Here is a 17,659-nt window from a genome sequence, read left to right on the forward strand (position 1 = left end):
ACTTTTTTATCTTGAACATCTTTTCCAGAAGAGATAGGAAATGATATTTGCTCCTATTCTTAAAAATCACATTGCTGAAAATAATAGGGGTGAGGGCAAGGGTTTTGAGAGAATGGGTTTGTGAATGATAACTTGTTAATACAAGAATATGTTGGCCTTGCAAATTTTTAAGAAAAACACGGAAACTTTTTATGCACATTTAGTTTGTATTATAATATTACCTTTTCAGTAAGTATTTTCATCAGCTTTCTTTTTATGTTTACATATTAGTGTTTCTTTTGTTATCAAGAATCTTATCTTCCTTTCCCTGCACCCTGTCTGACTTTCCTTGTTATTGATATGTTTTATGATGTAAAGTATAGTCTGGCTTTCAGAAGGCTGTTGCCAATCTCTCTGATATTATCATTGTCAAGAAATTAATTCCCACCGTGAGTTAAAAGGTTGTAGTGTAAAGTAACTGGGTATAATGCTTCTTTACATTCAACCTTAGTAAGTTTCTTTTATAGAGAATTAGTTCATATGTAATATGCATGAGTGGACATAAGTTTTACTTTAATGACTCATGTTCTGCATTGTAGAAGAGAGTTATTTAGTGGGTCCAGAAATAGTTGATTTGAGAAATTCTGTGGATCTCAGTATTGTGTAGTTAAATAGTTGTTATAATAGGGTGATAAATCTTCAAAATAGCTGTGTTCTATTATTTATTACTCAGACTTGATTTACCTGGATTGATATGCTTCCTGAATTTTATAGTGGGCTCCAACATGAGCATATCATGTGCAAGAAAATCTTTTTGTTACATTAACATAATTTTAAAATACTTTGTGTATTTTGTTATAAGGCAGTTTTAGGAATAGTAACTTTATTCTGTATGATGATTGAAGGTGATAGCAGTATGAAGAATCCTAAACCATTTATATTAGCTTTACGATATCTTAATGGATATACTTTTGAATATAGAGATTGTTGAGAAACACTTCAAACAAAATACTGAAGTCTTACTGTGAGGTACTAAGACAGGAGGGTCTGATGAACAGTCGGTCCACACATCTCAGTTCCAGCCCACCAAAACGTTCAAATTACTCCTTGCATGTTTGATTTCAAGCTTCGCTGTTGCAAGTGAAATAAGAATAAATACAGAATTGGATGTCAACAAGGCAAACAGTTAAGTGGGATGCTGTAGGCGTTTACATGAAATATGAAAGCAAGATTTGAAATGCCTACAAGTAATCTGTGCGATGCTGATAGTGGAGAGTGAACTCTTAACTTTTGAAGTAGCATCCTGGTTTGAAAACACCAACTTATATTGAACTTTTTTCTTCACCTTAGCTATAATAGTGATCTTCAGTCTTTTCTTTTACATGGAGTATCTTTCCTGTTTAAGTGCATTCTTGAATTAGTTATTCTGTGGTTTTCATAGAGAAGAGATGAGTAAAATAGTCTGAGATGAGTCTGCCAATCTAAATGGCAAATTCTTTTCTTTGTGGGAGGGTGGTTAAAATCAGAAACTCTGACTGTTTGTAGGTGATTAAGCCATGTTCACAGAAGTGTACAAGTGAAGAAGAGGGAATTTTTTTTTTTTTAATTTTTGGCCACACCATGCCAAAAATGTGGGCTCTTAGTTCCACAACCAGGGATCAAACCTGCGCCCCCTGCAATGGAAGTGCCGAGTCTTAACCACTGGACCACCAGGGAAGTCCCTGGAATTTTTAAAATAATATTTTTATTTTTCATGCAGATATATTACATTTGGTGTTTACTCTTATTTTCTAAGGAATTAATATTGTGTCTTAAGTAAGAAAATGGCATTATAAGCTGGTATGTGACTTAAATTTTTTATTCTTTATATAACATCCTGCTTTTGATTATTGGATGAAAGTTTGTTATTAATATTCCATTTTTCAAAGGCTACACACAGACACACATACACACATAAAATCATACATACAAACAAATATGTATACAAGCACATATATACAAAGAAATACACATATATAGCATATTATATCTTTTTCTTTCCTCTACTTTTTGGAAGACTTATTGTTAACATTATTTTATTTATTGTGCTAGGCTTTCCAAATCAACACTGATTTGTCCTAAGGTGGTTTTCCTATAATCAAGGTGAGCTGTTGTCTATTGGCACTGCTATCCTAATTGCATACATACTTTGATTATATTAATGGGTTTAATGGAATAGAGGTGGTTGGGTCAAGATGAAAATATTTATTTAAAAATAATGATAGGGCTTCCCTGGTGGCACAGTGGTTGAGAGTCCACCTGCCAATGCAGGAGACACGGGTTTGTGCCCCGGTCCGGGAAGATCCCACATGCCGCGGAGCGGCTGGGCCTGTGAGCCATGGCCGCTGAGCCTGCGCGTCTGGAGCCTGTGCTCTGCAACGGGAGAGGCCACAACAGCGAGAGGCCCGTGTACCGCAAAAAAATATAAATAAATAATAAATAAAAATAATGATAAAGCTGTTTTTAAAAGTGCAACTGAACGTTGAAATTTAATAAATTGTTAACATTTATAAAGATGTATTTTAGTGGTTTGGAAAATTCTCCTAGAACATGCTTTTACAATATTTTGACTAATTTTTCCAGTAATCTTTTTCTTTATGTAGACCGGAATCTTTTCTCTTTAAATATTGCTCCCTTGCCCAATTTCTGCTCTTTGGAATAGTCCAGAGTGAGGCTTATCCAGTGGTGTGCTGTTAAATGTTTAACAGCCAGCTCTGGGTGAGGGGATACTCTGATTGGCAGCATTTGCTGATTTCTGTAGTGTCAATACTTCCAACATGGCAGGTTTTAAGCTACTAACATGATGTCAATGGACATGGGGCATGGAAGAGCTGGGCACACTCAGCTCTCACAAGCCAAGTGCAAGCTGGGTTCAGCACATCACTGGCTTATCACATCATCGCTCCTTTTTTCACAAAGATTATGAATCATGAATGATTTTACACATAGTGTTATTCTTTTATTGTATTTATGACTAGAATATAACAAGTGCAAAATATTTGTGAGTATATAGCGTTATTGTGATATTCCAAACTAGAATACTGACTTAATATATGACTACCCTTTCTTCTGTTTTTCAGTTGGGTGGAGAGCTTTGGACATGAGGGGCTTGGATTATTACTGGACATTTTGGAAAAGCTGATTAGTGGCAAAATGTAAGTATTGCTAATCATTATTTCTAATTAAGCTACATTTGCATGTCCAGTGATGATTCCAACATTGATATCTTTTATGCAGACAAGAAAAAATGATAAAGAAGAATCAGCACAAAGTCATACAGTGTCTAAAGGCCTTGATGAACACCCAGGTATGTACATAGGTAATTGTAGTTGTTCTTTATCAGTTCTTACAGAAATTCTTATGAAAGAAGAGTTATGTAATATAGAATTTGCACTAAAGTGATGCATTGCTTTGATAAGCTCTTCAGTATACAATGGAAAAAATATTGAAGTATTGATTTCTAGTTTTCTGTCAAATCAACTCTCTCAACAGGAGAAACTTGGGGATGAATAGATCCTCTTCTGGTGCTTAACCCTTCATGCGCAGATTAATTTTCTTTTCCTCCTGTCCTTCCTCCCTACCTCTCTACATCCTTATCTGTCCTCTTTTTTTTCCCTTCTCTTTCTCCCTTCCCTCTTCTCTTTTAATTTTCAGAAGTATAGCATGAATCAGCTTTGAAATCATAAACGATTATTAAATGTGGTCTGCAGTAATACTTATTACCAAAGAATTAAGTTGGAAAGACTTCATTTTTATAGTCTAGAGATTTAAATTTTTAATGAAATTAATGTGAACAGATATGAACAGGTCCCAGAGGTGGAGGAACAATGATGCTTAATGCAAGTACAGTTGACCCTTGAACAATATGTGTTTGAACTGCACTGGTTCACTTATATGTGGATTTTTAAAAATAAATACATATTTGTACTGTAAGTGTATTATTTCTTCCTTCTGCTTTTTTAAAATAACCTTTTCTCTACCTTTATTGTAAGAATATAGTATATAATACATATAACATACAAAATACGTGTTAATCAACTCTGGGTTATTGGTAAGACTTCTGGTCAAGAGTAGGCTATTTGTAGTTAAGTCTTGGGGGAGTCAGAAATTATACTCGGATTTTTGACTGCATGAGGAGTTGGTGCCCCTAACCCCTGTGATGTTCAAGAGCCAACTGTAATATTGAAACCAAATATAATATGACAGGTCTGCAGTTTGAATATTTAAAGAAGATATATTAGAAGAGAGAAATGGTTTATGCTCTGCACTGAAGCTGGGTTTATCAAACTGTGTTTCCTTTTTTTCATACTGTTAATTGCAGAAATTAGCTCTATTCCATGCCATGTCTCTAGCTCTAACATCTAATCATATCTATCTCATGATGTGTGCAGTAATGATAGGTGTTTTCATTCATTAGACAGCGGGAGAGGAACTTTTATCTATGTTGGGTGATGATTTGTGTTTTATAGCAAAACTGTATTTCTGATTAATTTTAATTTTTAATATTTTTGCCTTATCCTTATTTATTTATTTTTTGAAGATGTTGGGGGTAGGAGTTAATTAATTAATTAATTTATTTTTGCTGTGTTGGGTCTTCGTTTCTGTGCGAGGGCTTTCTCCAGTTGTGGCAAGCAGGGGCCACTCTTCATCGTGGTGCGCGGGCCTCTCACTATCGCGGCCTCTCTTTTTGCGGAGCACAGGCTCCAGACGCGCAGGCTCAGTAGTTGTGGCTCACAGGCCTAGTTGATCCGCGGCATGCGGGATCCTCCCAGACCAGGGCTGGAACCCGTGTCCCCTGCATTAGCAGGGAGATTCTCAACCACTGCGCCACCAGGGAAACCCTATCCTCATTTTTAAAATAAACTTTTAGAGAACTTCGTATTTAAGTACTTGTACTTAAATTATTGACATTTACATTTCTTTTTATTAAATTCAGCAAATATTTATATTTTATAATTATTTTTTAATTGAATTATTTATGGATTTTTCATCATTTTCTGGAGTTTTCTATTTTTAACCAATGAAATATTTTTCACCTCCCTGCTTCCTCCAATCAGATACGATTTTCAGGGAAAATATCTGATGTAGAAATCACAAGTACTTTCTGTACTGAACTCACTGTTTTGTGAGAATTCGATTTTAGATATATTATGTAACCTTTGTAGAGTATGTTTTAAGAGTGAGTGAATAAAGGAATCAAATTGCTCATAGGGAGACATCTTTTCACACTGAGTATATAACACTTGCTTTCAGGTGGAGTGGGGGGCTTCTAAAATAAGAATATAGCAACTGGAAATTTCACTGGTGATGGGAAGGCTAAGAGCAGCGAAAACCCAGGAACATTTTTCCAAAACAAAGGGGCACGGGGTATTTGGATCATAATTTGAATTTAAGAATGTCATGGTTAAAGTGAAGTGGTATATAGAAGATAATATTCCTACTTGGTTTAAGACTGAATTGGAAAGGGAGTAAACTTTATGTGTTTATATTCTAATTAATATAATGTGATTTATTGTTAAATAATGGATTATTTTGTTTATAGTTTATGTGGAGCTGGAATATATTCCATTTGCATTTATTACTGTCATGCTGCTATGAATAAAAAGTTACTGATACTTGGAATTATAATGTCTGAATTCTAAACATAATTATATGTGAAATTTTTTGGTAAATATATTTTTTCCAGGATTGGTTGATGGTTTTTCCTCTACCTTACTGTGCAGTCTTTATAAAAGTTCATTGAATGATGAAAAATATAGGCTTTAAGAGAAAAAAATGTATGTACTAGTACCTTATTTGGTACTAGTAATTAATCATATAATTGATATTATGAGTGAATCTTATATCATTGTATGAAATTGAATTTTTTTATAATACTAAATTGAACTTTATAATAGTGTTTAAATAGAAGAAGATTTTGAGTATTTATTAGGAAGAAAATAAAAGTTAAGATGAAAAGTTAAATACCTTTAAATTGAGAGGTAGTCAAAACAGGGGTTTCTTTTTGGCCAGTTAACCTTTTATGTTAAGGTGTGTACCCCCAGCGAGGGTGCCTTTTTCCTGAAGCCAGCCCCCTCCCTACGTTATCTCTGCTGCTGGTATTAACTCAACGTGGGTAGTCATTCAGCACCAATGTTCATGTAGGGCATCTGACACAGGGATTTAGGGTATTCACCTTTCCCTGCCTAACACACCTTCAGTGGCCTGTAGTTCTATGAGGTAATAATAGGCCTCAAGTAGAATGCAAAGGGAACCTATCACTGGTCCTCAGTTTAGAAAATTTGAGTTTTCCTAAACTCTGGAGTGGATCCTTGACATTCAGTGGAGAGACAGACCTTCCAAAATTGGTCACTATCTCTCTAACCTTGTAATAGCCTTCATTTAATGCACTTTAAGTGCCAGCACTGGTAAGTTGACTATTTCTCTCACAGAGTCAACGGGTTTAGTTTTGCTTTGTTTTTTTAAATAATTGAATGATTAATTTTATACAAGTAGGCAGCAGTTCAGTCTTTAATTCTAGATACAGTAGTGGTAACCTGGCCTCATTCCAGTCTCAAAATGAGCACCGTACAATTTTCCATTAGTGAAGTCAGAGAATATTGCCAGTGATGCAGCTTTGAGTTCACAGGACACTGGTCGAAACTAGGAGATCAGAGAATGCTCCTGTTCCACTCTTGACACATGGTTTAGGGTCAGAGGGCCTGACAGAGAAGGTAGGTGGTATCCCTTAGAGGAAATCAGTATGAGTTGCTTTGAATGGCTGGAGGAGCCACAGGATTCTGATTCCAGAAGGGCAGGTGCTGGCTCATGCCAGCCCAGAGTGGGGGAAGTGAAGGAGGAAGTGCTGAAGGCAAGCTTTACTCAGTCTCAGGTTTATTAGGACAGAGGTAGCCCTTTGGTACTTGGTAATCATTGGGTGATTGACTTTTTGAATTGGGTCTAAGTGGTACATTACAAAACTCTGACAATTCCCTGGAATGATTGTCGAGGCATATTGTAGTCTTTGGCCCCATGCCTGCTTTTCTTTGTTTCCAGTTATGAAACAGCCCAGAGTACCACAAAAGTGAGCATTTCCTGGTTGGTTTAGCTGTTTCCTTGTAAACGTTTCCCTGTCACCAACAGGACAGAGAAGTCCCTTCAAAAATCATACCCTGGGGCCCTTGACCCTTCTGTTTGTACTTCCTCCTTTGTACCTGTGTTCTTTAGATAGTGGTTTAAAGCAAGTGCAATATTTCACCACAGTGTGTGAAGCTTCTTTACGTAAATGCGATATACAAGACAGGAAACTTATAAATAAGTTTTCATAACATTCATAACATTCAAAGCATTTGGATTTAAGCTTGTTATAGATTTTACTTTGATACCAATACCTAGTGCTAATTTTGAGTTCGTAGGTCTGTAATTGAGATTAAGTTCCTTTTTAGTGCTTAGTAGTAATTCTAATCAACTAAATTCTCACTCTTTAAAAGGATCCTCTGGGATGTATGGTAGATAAATAGTACTGTTTTATTGCTTCTATTCATCCTCTGTTATTTGATACTTATCTTCCATAAATTGTGAGTAGACCCTAAGAGATGTATACATCCTTAAATCAAAACACTAAGTCATTAACATAACTCCCATCTTCCAATTGAATGTGACATCCTGGCAGTAGCAAACTTTGGCCTCATTCAAAATCATTCCATTTATATAATGTGTTTACAACTGCATTGTCTTTCTGATAACAAAATATCGTTCAGATCAGAATACACATGTTCTTATGGCAGTTTCTACATGGTATCAGCCCGAATCACCCTTCAGCTTTTGCCTGTTTATGAACTAAGTGTTACTATCTAGGCCCGCACTGTGTAATGTGGTTGCCACATGTGGCTACTGAGCCCTTGAAATGTGGCTAGTCTGAACTGAGATGTGCTGTAAGTGTACAATACACACTAGATTTTGAATACTTAGGAAGAAAAAAAGTAAAAATATCTCATCAATAAATGTTCTATATTGATTATATGTTAAAATGATAATATTTTGGGTATATCGGAATAATTCTATTAAAATCAGTTTTACTTTTTGTTTGAAATTTTACATTGCACATGTGGTTCACATTATATTTCTCTGGGACAGTGATCTGTGCGTTTATTTGTGGTACCTCTTACCAACCTTCCTTCCCAGTAGAGCTCCTCACGGCCTCAGTGTCTGGTTCAGTATCAGTCTGTTCATTTTGTGTGTTCCTGTTGGGAATCTCAGTATTCCTCACTGCTTCTCTCTTTCTCTAGTTGGCCACTTATCTATCTTAGTAATTATCAGTCATATTGCTATAAAATTACCTTTGAGGGGTTATCTATATTTGATTGATTCTCATAGTTCTTAATGTAAAGGGAATACTTCTATGAATTTTTTTAGGATGTTATGCATTCTTTATATTTTCTGGCTTTACTACATGTACACGTATATTATCTTATAAACATTTTAAAAATAACTACATTTCCTTCAGGGCACTATTTTTTCAACTAACCACTAAAATTTAACCTCTTATTTCCAAAATGTTGTAGTATGGCTTGGAAAGAATTATGAGTGAAGAGAGGAGTCTTTCTTTGTTAGCCAGAGCCATTGATCCTGAGAAGCCCAGTATGATGACGGATGTGGTTAAACTCCTTTCTGCAGTGTGCATTGTAGGGGAGGAAAGCATGTAAGTCTTCTCAGCTTATTTCTCTCATTACATAATAATTTAATACAGTTTGAGTCATATAATGTTTTCATTATTCTATTTTAGTCTAGAATTTACTTTAAAAAAATGAACTATACTTAAGCAGGTGATTTAGATTTATATTGGCTGAACGGAAATGTTTGAGTAGTAATTTTTTTCTCTTAATCAATATAGTAGTTATGGGCTAACATGTTTCTATGAAAAGTGGATTTCTTCATTATATTTAAACTGTTCTGAACTCAAAACCTAAATAAATATTCTAAATGGAGACTTTGAAAAATATACAAATTGGTTCTGTTTCTTATTTATTTATTGGATAGAATTAATTCAATAATAAGTGTGTAATTGATAATGTAATGGTTGAGGGTGCAAGGTCCTTGACAGTAAAGTACATACTAAAGTTTTAACTTTAAAGACATTATCCACAATTGCTAGAGCTGTAACTAAAAGACCATTATATACATATTAAAAGATAAATAAAAATAAACCTGTTTTTCTTTTTAAGGAAGATTAGTGTTCTTATTACAAGAAAGCATTTAAAATTTATTTAAAATACTTTTTATAAATGATAAAGATATACAAGCTGAACAACCAAAAGAACAAACAGAAATGGCCCTCCCTCCTATAAGGGTAGGCAGAGCCCTGTAAGTGAAACCTCCTGCACACATTTAAAAATTGTCCATGTAGAGGTCCTGTGGGGCCGATGACTGTTGCGCCGCTCAGTTTGGACTTAGTTGGAGAGTCAACAGGCAACACTCAGCCCCGGCCCTCTGCCCCCATATGTAGCTATAGTGTGTATCCCTGGATGAGGCCGTGCCTGCTGCAGTCCCAGCTGCAAAGCCAGGCGTACAGCTTCTGCACTTTCCCATTTTAAAAAGGCCATGTTAATTTTGGTGCAGAAACCTAAGTGTGAGTTTAATGTCGACACATAAGATACTTCCTGTTCTCCCCCAACTCCTTTCTGCTCCTCCTCCATCCTCCTCCCTTGGCTTCCCTCCTTCCTCTTCCCCCCTCTCTCCCTTACTTCTTGTTTCTTCTCTTTTCTCTTCTTCCCTTTTCCTTCCCTATCCCTTCCTCCCTCCTTTCCTTTCTTCTTGTCCTTCTCCTTTACCTTCTCTTTCTTAATCCTCTTCCTCTTTTTCCTCCTCCCTCTTCTACTCCTCCTCCTCCACTTCCATATTATTTTTATTATTTCTTGACTTCAGGATAGGTCATCAAAATGAGTAAATAACTCTTAGGACTAAAGTGTCTACGTCCACAAACTGTGTGAGCTTTTACAGTATGCTGGGTGCTGTTAGCATAAGCATTCTTTAAAGAAGTAGCAAGTATACTTCTTGCATAACCATTATTCTTTATATTTGACTGTAATTCCTTAGTACTATATGTTTTTGGGCACCAGAGCTTCATTTATTTATACTCAAGACAGAGTAGGGTTATAGTGGTTAAGAGCATTTATATAGTGCTCACTACACAGGTTTATCATTTAGTAGACCTGAGACCCTAGACAAATGGCTTAACCTTTTTCTTCCTCAGTTTCCTATCCTATAATATGGGATAAAAATAATTATCCCATATTATAGAGTTCATAGAATTATATACATTAAAAATGGTTAATATTTGTAAACCGGTTTAAATAGTGCCTGATGTGTAGTAAGTACTATATAAATGCTTGGTAAATAAACATGATCATAGGGTTATTATGAGGAATAAATGAATTAAAACATGTAACATAGGTCATGCTTGATATGTGCTATATGATCAGTAAGCTACTTTTAAAATGTTATTGGTTGCCTAGGAGTAGTCACTCTGGAGTTTAGTAGATTAAGCTATTGTATTGGGTTATTTGCTGTTTGTAATTTACTTTATAATTTCAAATTTTCCAATAGCCTTGAAGAAGTTTTAGAAGCTTTAACATCATCTGGAGAAGAAAGAAAAATTGACAGATTTTCTTCTATTGTGGAAGGTCTTCGGCACAATTCAGTTCAATTGCAAGTAGGTTTCATGTTTATCATTCATACTGTTTTTTGTAACTGTTTCCTGATTGACTTATATTTAATACTGTAGTATGAAACCCCACATGCCATTTAATATTTTATAGCATTTTAAATAAATACAGAATTCTAACATATCATAATTTATCTTATAGATACAAATTTATGTACACCTATAATTATTTCCTTAGGTTCCTAGAAGTTGACTTACTAGATTTCTCTGTGAAATATATAATCATAGTCCATGAATTGTTATCTCAATTGTTGATTTTTATAATTTTTTAAGAAGTCTAGGCAATTGAGTGAATTGTGGCTTTTCGTTGTATTAGTTTTATATCTGAAAAGTTGAGAGTGTCCATGAGTAAAAAGACCAAGATACACTTAGAAAAATCCTTTCAAAGATTTTTTTTTCTTTCAAAGATTTTTAAGCACTCCCAAAAAGTCACATTTAGACTTGAAACACTATAATACCCAAGCTGCATGTCTAATATTCATTTAATTTCTCCCTTTTTTTTAAAGACACAAGAATTTTATTGCTGGAACTATTGTTACAATCATTGCTAATCAAACCTAAGTATTTTTAAGGAATTATCAATGACTGATTCCTACCTTCAAATTAAAAAAAACAATAATTGGTGTGGTTGGGACCTGGCTATTGGGATTTTTGAAAGATCCTCAGGTGATTCTAATGTGCAATAAAATTTGGAAACCAAGGTGCTAATAGCTATGAAGTAAATCTGTTTCACACTTAATAGTAAAATATTATAGTTTTAATTTTTACTTGAAAGCTCTGTGTACTTTAGCCATTTAATTGTTTCTCATTGTGGTAGGAATGGAAAAGCCAGATCTTAGTGTTAAGTTAATAAAAAATAAACATGGTATTTGATGAAAAATCAGAAAATGTTAGGGACTGTCATATTAATAATTTATTATGACATTTCTGAAGACGGTATTTTGTGAATCTGCTTCTGGTGACAGTGTTTGTGAATGGTGGTGAGGAACCCTGTGTGACTGGTTTCTCGGGACAGTATGCAGACTTGAAGATCTGAGTACGTGTATGGTCACTATTGCGTGGGTCCAGTTCCTGGAGCTTCTGGAAAAGAGCTCCTCCTTCCACATCTGGGAGTGGGGGCCTGGGCTTTGTGTCCACCGCTGACCTCAACCCTGCTCCTTCAGTTCCTCGGTGGGCTGGGGTCTGTTAATCCATTTACCATTACCCTCATTTCCCTTTCCTTCTCATTTCTCATTGGCCCCAGATTTCCTGTTCACCACAGGACTAATGAAGAGTGAGCCTAAAAGAAACTGTGTAGAGAAAAGCTGAACAATTACTTTATCTGGGTTTTCCTCTAGTACTCATGTAACTTTTACTTGCACAGTGTTTGTGCAAATACCATTAGGTTATTAGATTAATTTTGGTAATTTGTGCAGCTTATTAGAAATTATGTCTAGTTTAAAAATCTCACTATGAAATGTAATAGTCCCATGTAAAGTTTATTCCCTAAGTAAAGACCTTTTGGTTCTAATGCATACTTTTTGTATTTAATGACACACATGTTACAGGAATGATGAAAACAATAGAGTTCTGAGTCAGGCAGGCTTGAATTTGAGTCCCAGCTCTTCACATCGTAGCTTTAGTGACTCTGGATCAGTTCCCAAATCTTTTCTATACTTCAGTTTTCGCAGTTGTAAGATGGCAATAATCTCAGTACCTAGCTCACTGTTGATGCAAGGATTACATAGGATATAGGTTTAAATGCTTAGTACGCTGCTTGGTTCATTAGCAGAAACGTTCAGTAAATGCTAGCTTTAAAAAGTAATTTTGGTAAATTAAAAAAATAAAGTCAGTGGAGATTAAATGTGATCTTCACTTTTTAAAGAAACATTACCAGTGTTGATATTAAAATTGATACTTTACTATACAACCCAGCATTTAATGAAAACTTGCTAATGAAAACTTATGTTCACACAAAAATGCATGCACAAATTTTTATAACAGGTTTATTTGTCATAGCCCCACACTGGGAACAACCCCGTGTCCCTCAACAGGTGAATGGTTACACTGTGGTACACCGTACATATAATACTATTCCACATCAAAGAGGAATGAACTACTGACTTAACGCAACTTGCGTGAATCTTCAGAGAATTATGCAGATTGAAAAATGCCAGTCCTAAAAGGTTACACACTGTTGAAAAATGCCAGTCCTAAAAGGTTGCCCAGTGTGGTTTCATTTATATAACATTCTTCTTTTTTTTTTTTTTTTGCCGTACGCGGGCCTCTCACTGTTGTGGCCTCTCCCGTTGCGGAGCACAGGCTCCGGACCCGCAAGCTCAGTGGCCATGGCTCACGGGCCCAGCCGCTCCGCGGCATGTGGGATCCTCCTGGACCGGGGCACGAACCCGCGTCCCCTGCATCGGCAGGGGGACTCTCAACCACTGCGCCACCAGGGAAGCCCTATATAACGTTCTTGAAATAACCAGATTATAGAGAACAGTTCTCTAAGAACAGTTTACTGCTTTACTGGTTGCCAAAGATTTGGATTGGGGTCCGGGAAAGTGTTGGGTGTGGCTGTAAATAAATAGCAGGAAGGAGTGTCGTGCAATTAAAGCAGTTCTGTATCTTGATTGTGGTGATGGTTACACAAATCTATACATGTGATGAAATTGCATAGAACTGTACATGCATACACAGATGAGTGTAAAGCTGGTAAAATCTGAAAAAGCTCTGTGGATTGTACCAATTTCAACTTCTTGGTTTTGGTATTGTACTATAATGATGCAGGATGTTACCAATGGGAGGAATTGTGTGACGAGTACTCAGGACCAACCTGTACGTATTTTTTTTTTTTTTTTGCAATTTCCAATGAATCTATAATTACTTCAAAATAAAAGTTTAAAAAATCTTGATAAAATTGGGGTTCCAACTTTTTTTACAACATTATTACATCATTTGATGTTTGAAAGCTGTGAGGGAAAGGATAAAGAAGGGCTCTTTAAGAACAAAGTCAAGTTTTGCCTAGGTAAATGACAGGATTGACTCTAATTGGAAAGTTTGACTATTGCAACCTTGAAATTCTTGGTTATTTGGCATATTAAATTTGTTTTGGCTACCAGACATTAAACTAAATCTATCTGGTCTTTTAAAATCCTGATTACTGTATGAACTTGAAGGCAAACTACATGAGTCAAAAAAATTCTTGGGTAAATTTATTCATTTCTATTATGGGTAGTTAGTCTGATTTTACTGAAGGTGCTAAGTTATGGAAAAATAACTTTATAGTTACGATAAAATATGATAAAAAGAACTATTAATTAAAAACTATAAATTAAGATTACTATTCCATAGAAGACAGTAAGACTTGAAGAAATGAAAATATATTCGTCTAGAGAATTGATATAATTTTGAAATGATTTTTTTAACAGTTTTATTGAGATAAAATTTATTCATTTAAAGTGTACAATTCCATGTTTTTATGCATATTCAGAATGGTACAATTTTCACCACAATCAATTTTAGTACATTTTCATCATCCCCAAAAGAAAGCCCTCATGCCTTGGCCGTCACCCCTCGGTGCCCTCATTATCTCTAGCTGTAGGCAGCCAATACTCTACTTTCTCCCTCTATAGAGTTTTGTATTCCAGATGTTTGGTATCAGTGAAATCACAGAGTATGTGGTCTTTTCTTCCTTCTTTCACTTAGCATAGTATTTTCAAGGTTCATCCATGCTGTAGGATGTATCAGAGCCTCATTTTGTTGTGGTTGTTGTTGATGCCATATATGATGCTGCTGTATGGTATCCGGCATTTCGTTTATCAGTTGTCAGGTGGTGGGCATGTGGGCTGTTTTAAACTTTTTGGTTATTGTGAACAATGCTACTGTGAATATTTGTGGGGATGATTTCTTTCTTAATGACGGCTTATTTGCCATATTTAGTGTTAAGGCATTAAGGGTGGAGAGGAGGGGCTAGCAGCAGCCTCTTTCTGGACAGCTGTGGAAATTGCTTGAAGAATTTTTATCAGGATACAGGTGGCTGATTATATTAGTTTTTATGAAACTAATTGCTTAAGTTGTAATTAAGTATATTTTCTGTCACACTTAGTAGTGTCATTATTTTTTGATGTCCTATAAACACTATAATTTCTTGATATAGTTTTTAAAGTTTAATTTTCAGTGAGAAGTGAAAGGTCATTTTAGCATCATTTAAATTCATTTCTTGTGAATTGTTCTCAATTGAACAATTCAAAGAATTGTTCTCAATTCTAATATTCCCTACTAAACCATTTTGTTGTGTGTTTATACGCTAATGGATGTTTCTTCTTCCTGTTAAGTCAAATGTATGAAATAGCTAGCAGGTAGCAAGCTTAAGTTAAGAGTAAAGTTATTGTTTTCCTGATAGCTAACTTAGGGGGAAAAAAGTAAGTAGATTCTCTTTTCTGGGGTTGCTAATTCTATTTCCTTTAAAATGATCAAGCAGTACTTTAGTAATATCTAAATACTTTTCTCTCTGGGTGTTTCTAAAGTTAACAAAAATAAAAAAAATATTTTAGAACTAGCTGATTATCAATTTTCCCATAAAGCTATTGCTCTAAGTACCCATTTTATTCCATTAGCTATTTAAGTTGCATTTATTAAAATGTACTAGTCAGGGGTGATATTAGCAAATGAAATTAAAAATAAAACTTGTTTGTTTGTCTCTGAATAAAATAGAAACCAATTGTTTGCTTTTAAATTGGAGAAAATGGGAGATAGTAAAATTAAAAAATTCCTCATTTTTCTCTTAGTGCAAAGTATATTTATTTCAAAGTACTTTTTAAGGGAGGATTGTTACATTTACTTAAGTCTGCTAATAATAATGATGAAGATAATGTGACTACCTCTGATTCTGATAGGGTCCAGTCTTCGTGTGTGTGATTAGCTCCTTGTGTTGCCTGGGTCTTCCTTAGAAGAGGGTTGGAATAATGTGAGTGCACCAATCTCTAGTATCTGTCACACTTTGATTTTCATTGTTATTTTCATTTCTATCCTCTTATTATTATTTTTTCTTTCTATGTGTGTCTTCTTTCTTCTCTTGTTAGAGCCATACTTTGCTAGAGTGTCTGAAGCATTATCTAGATCCTAAAGAGTTTGTTCAAACCCATGTTGTTGGGCATAGGGCTGATGGGATTGTGGTAGATTTTTGTCAGGAAAGGAATCAAAGTGTGGGAATCCTGGAGTTTTTGGGGTTGGCTATTTGACTTTTCCTCTGCATCTGTGTCCTCAGTGACGGCACGCTGTACCTTCCCTTCCTATGGTGTCTTCCTGGACTCCTGGAGTGTCAAGAACACAAAGAATCTGTGGTTTTATGCTACTTGTAAACTACTGTGTTAGTCTGCCACACTTGTATGGGTGCTGCTGTCAAAATACACAAACTCCTAGGTCAAAAACAAAGGACTTCAGTTACCCACAGCCATAGCAGTAGCTCAGGTATCAGCTTTGTCAACCCCAGTTTCCAGTTTCAGTGGGTTGTGTTATAGGGACGACACCCTGAGCTTAGAGAATCCAAGTCTGGTATCATGGGCAGCAGTTACTCTGACTGATACAGGCTGTGATGAGCTCCATTCCATTTGTCTCCCAGAGTATTTAATTAAGCCTGCTGGTCAGCAGTGCTCCAAGCAGCAGGTTGAGGCTGCCCTGCAGTACTGACCTCAGGCATGCCTTCCAGGTCCCAGATCCCATCAGCTGAACAAATCCTGTAAACCGTCAGGGTCTATCTTAGGACACCAGGAGGCTTTCTTATCTTCTTCTGTTGCTCTTTCACTCGGCCTGAGGTATTAATGATTGCACAGACTTCTCTTTGTTCAGCAAGGAGGACATCTGGGGCAACTCTTTCAACTGTAACAACCCTGCCAGTGAGTGAAAGCTGACCTGAGTGCCTTGCAAGGCTGCTGCAGTGTCACTGATTACTTCAGCTAAAACCAGGGACACATTTCGTATCATCTGTTCTAATTCAGTGACTCATCGTAGGGATAACTGTCTGCAGGTGCACGTATGTAGTGATCAGTGTTCTCTCCAGGAAACTCCCCAGAATAACCAAAGTTCGCCTGGGTGTGGAGAGATGGCCACAGTTGTCTGAGGCTGTACGTGTGCTGATACTGTTTCCTCACACACCTGAGCATCTCTTATGAGCACCTCTGTGGTGTAAGTCATGGTGTTTTCGGAGAGAGAGGCATGTTAATGCCTGGCTTCCCCACAAGATACATAGTTTTGAAGGTGCATATGGTGTTCCTGGAAGGAACATGTTGTTTATAGTTGTTGGGGACCCCCAATTGGGATCTCTATCAGTTGGGGCTACCAGGTGACAGTGCTTTCAACAAGGCCTCCCAGCCAGCTGATAAATTTTTGGGTTCTCAGTTCAGGAAATAATTGAGTTCAGTCTTTATTTTGGAGGGACTGTCTGAAGACATGGCTGCAATGGCAGGTCGTGTTACAGGAGCTTGGAGAACACAGATCTTTCAGAATGGGCTGTGGGTCTGCCTTCCCTTTTGCTCTGGAGGGGAGATGCTGTCTCTGTCTTCCAAGATGGTTTGCTATACAGACATCCTTGTCAAGGTCTTGCAGAAGAAAACCATCTGTACCTCTACTTGCAATACATGCAGAGACACAGAGAGAATTGCCTGGCAGCAGAGAGCAGACCGTTGCACCTCCTTCTGTCACCTTTTTGGCTTCTTTTCCTTCAGCCTGATGCTCCTGGTGTTGTTCCTGTATACACAAAGGTGTGCGTTTGTTGTACCTTGATGTTGAGTGAATGGAACAAAACCTTCACTAATTTCGGTTCATATGATATTACAGAGTAGTAGTACAAAGTACTCTGTACTTTGAAATATGTTACTTGGCAATAATCGACAAATACGACATTGAAACAAATCAGTTACAATGCCTTTTTGAATTTAGCCAAGTTTATTAGCTTCTGTT

The 17,659-nt window shown here is 36.2% G+C and overlaps 1 protein-coding gene across 4 annotated transcripts in view; it reads left to right on the forward strand.

The window, feature by feature from the left end:
- The window catches only part of DIAPH3 (diaphanous related formin 3), a gene marked incomplete at both ends in the record, with an annotated part of 549,577 nt that overhangs the window by 158,841 nt on the left and 373,077 nt on the right, over nucleotides 1-17,659 (forward strand). For all 4 annotated transcript variants that reach the window (XM_082675745.1, XM_082675746.1, XM_082675747.1 and 1 more), the window contains 4 exons: nucleotides 3,099-3,173; nucleotides 3,256-3,325; nucleotides 8,562-8,698; nucleotides 10,603-10,708. In XM_082675745.1, the coding sequence (XP_082531871.1) occupies nucleotides 3,099-3,173; nucleotides 3,256-3,325; nucleotides 8,562-8,698; nucleotides 10,603-10,708 (388 nt within the window). The remainder of the gene's footprint in view (nucleotides 1-3,098; nucleotides 3,174-3,255; nucleotides 3,326-8,561; nucleotides 8,699-10,602; nucleotides 10,709-17,659) is intronic.

This window comes from Grampus griseus, assembly GCF_964374135.1.
Source record: "Grampus griseus genome assembly, chromosome: 18".
In the NCBI taxonomy this organism is placed as follows: Eukaryota; Metazoa; Chordata; class Mammalia; order Artiodactyla; family Delphinidae; genus Grampus; species Grampus griseus.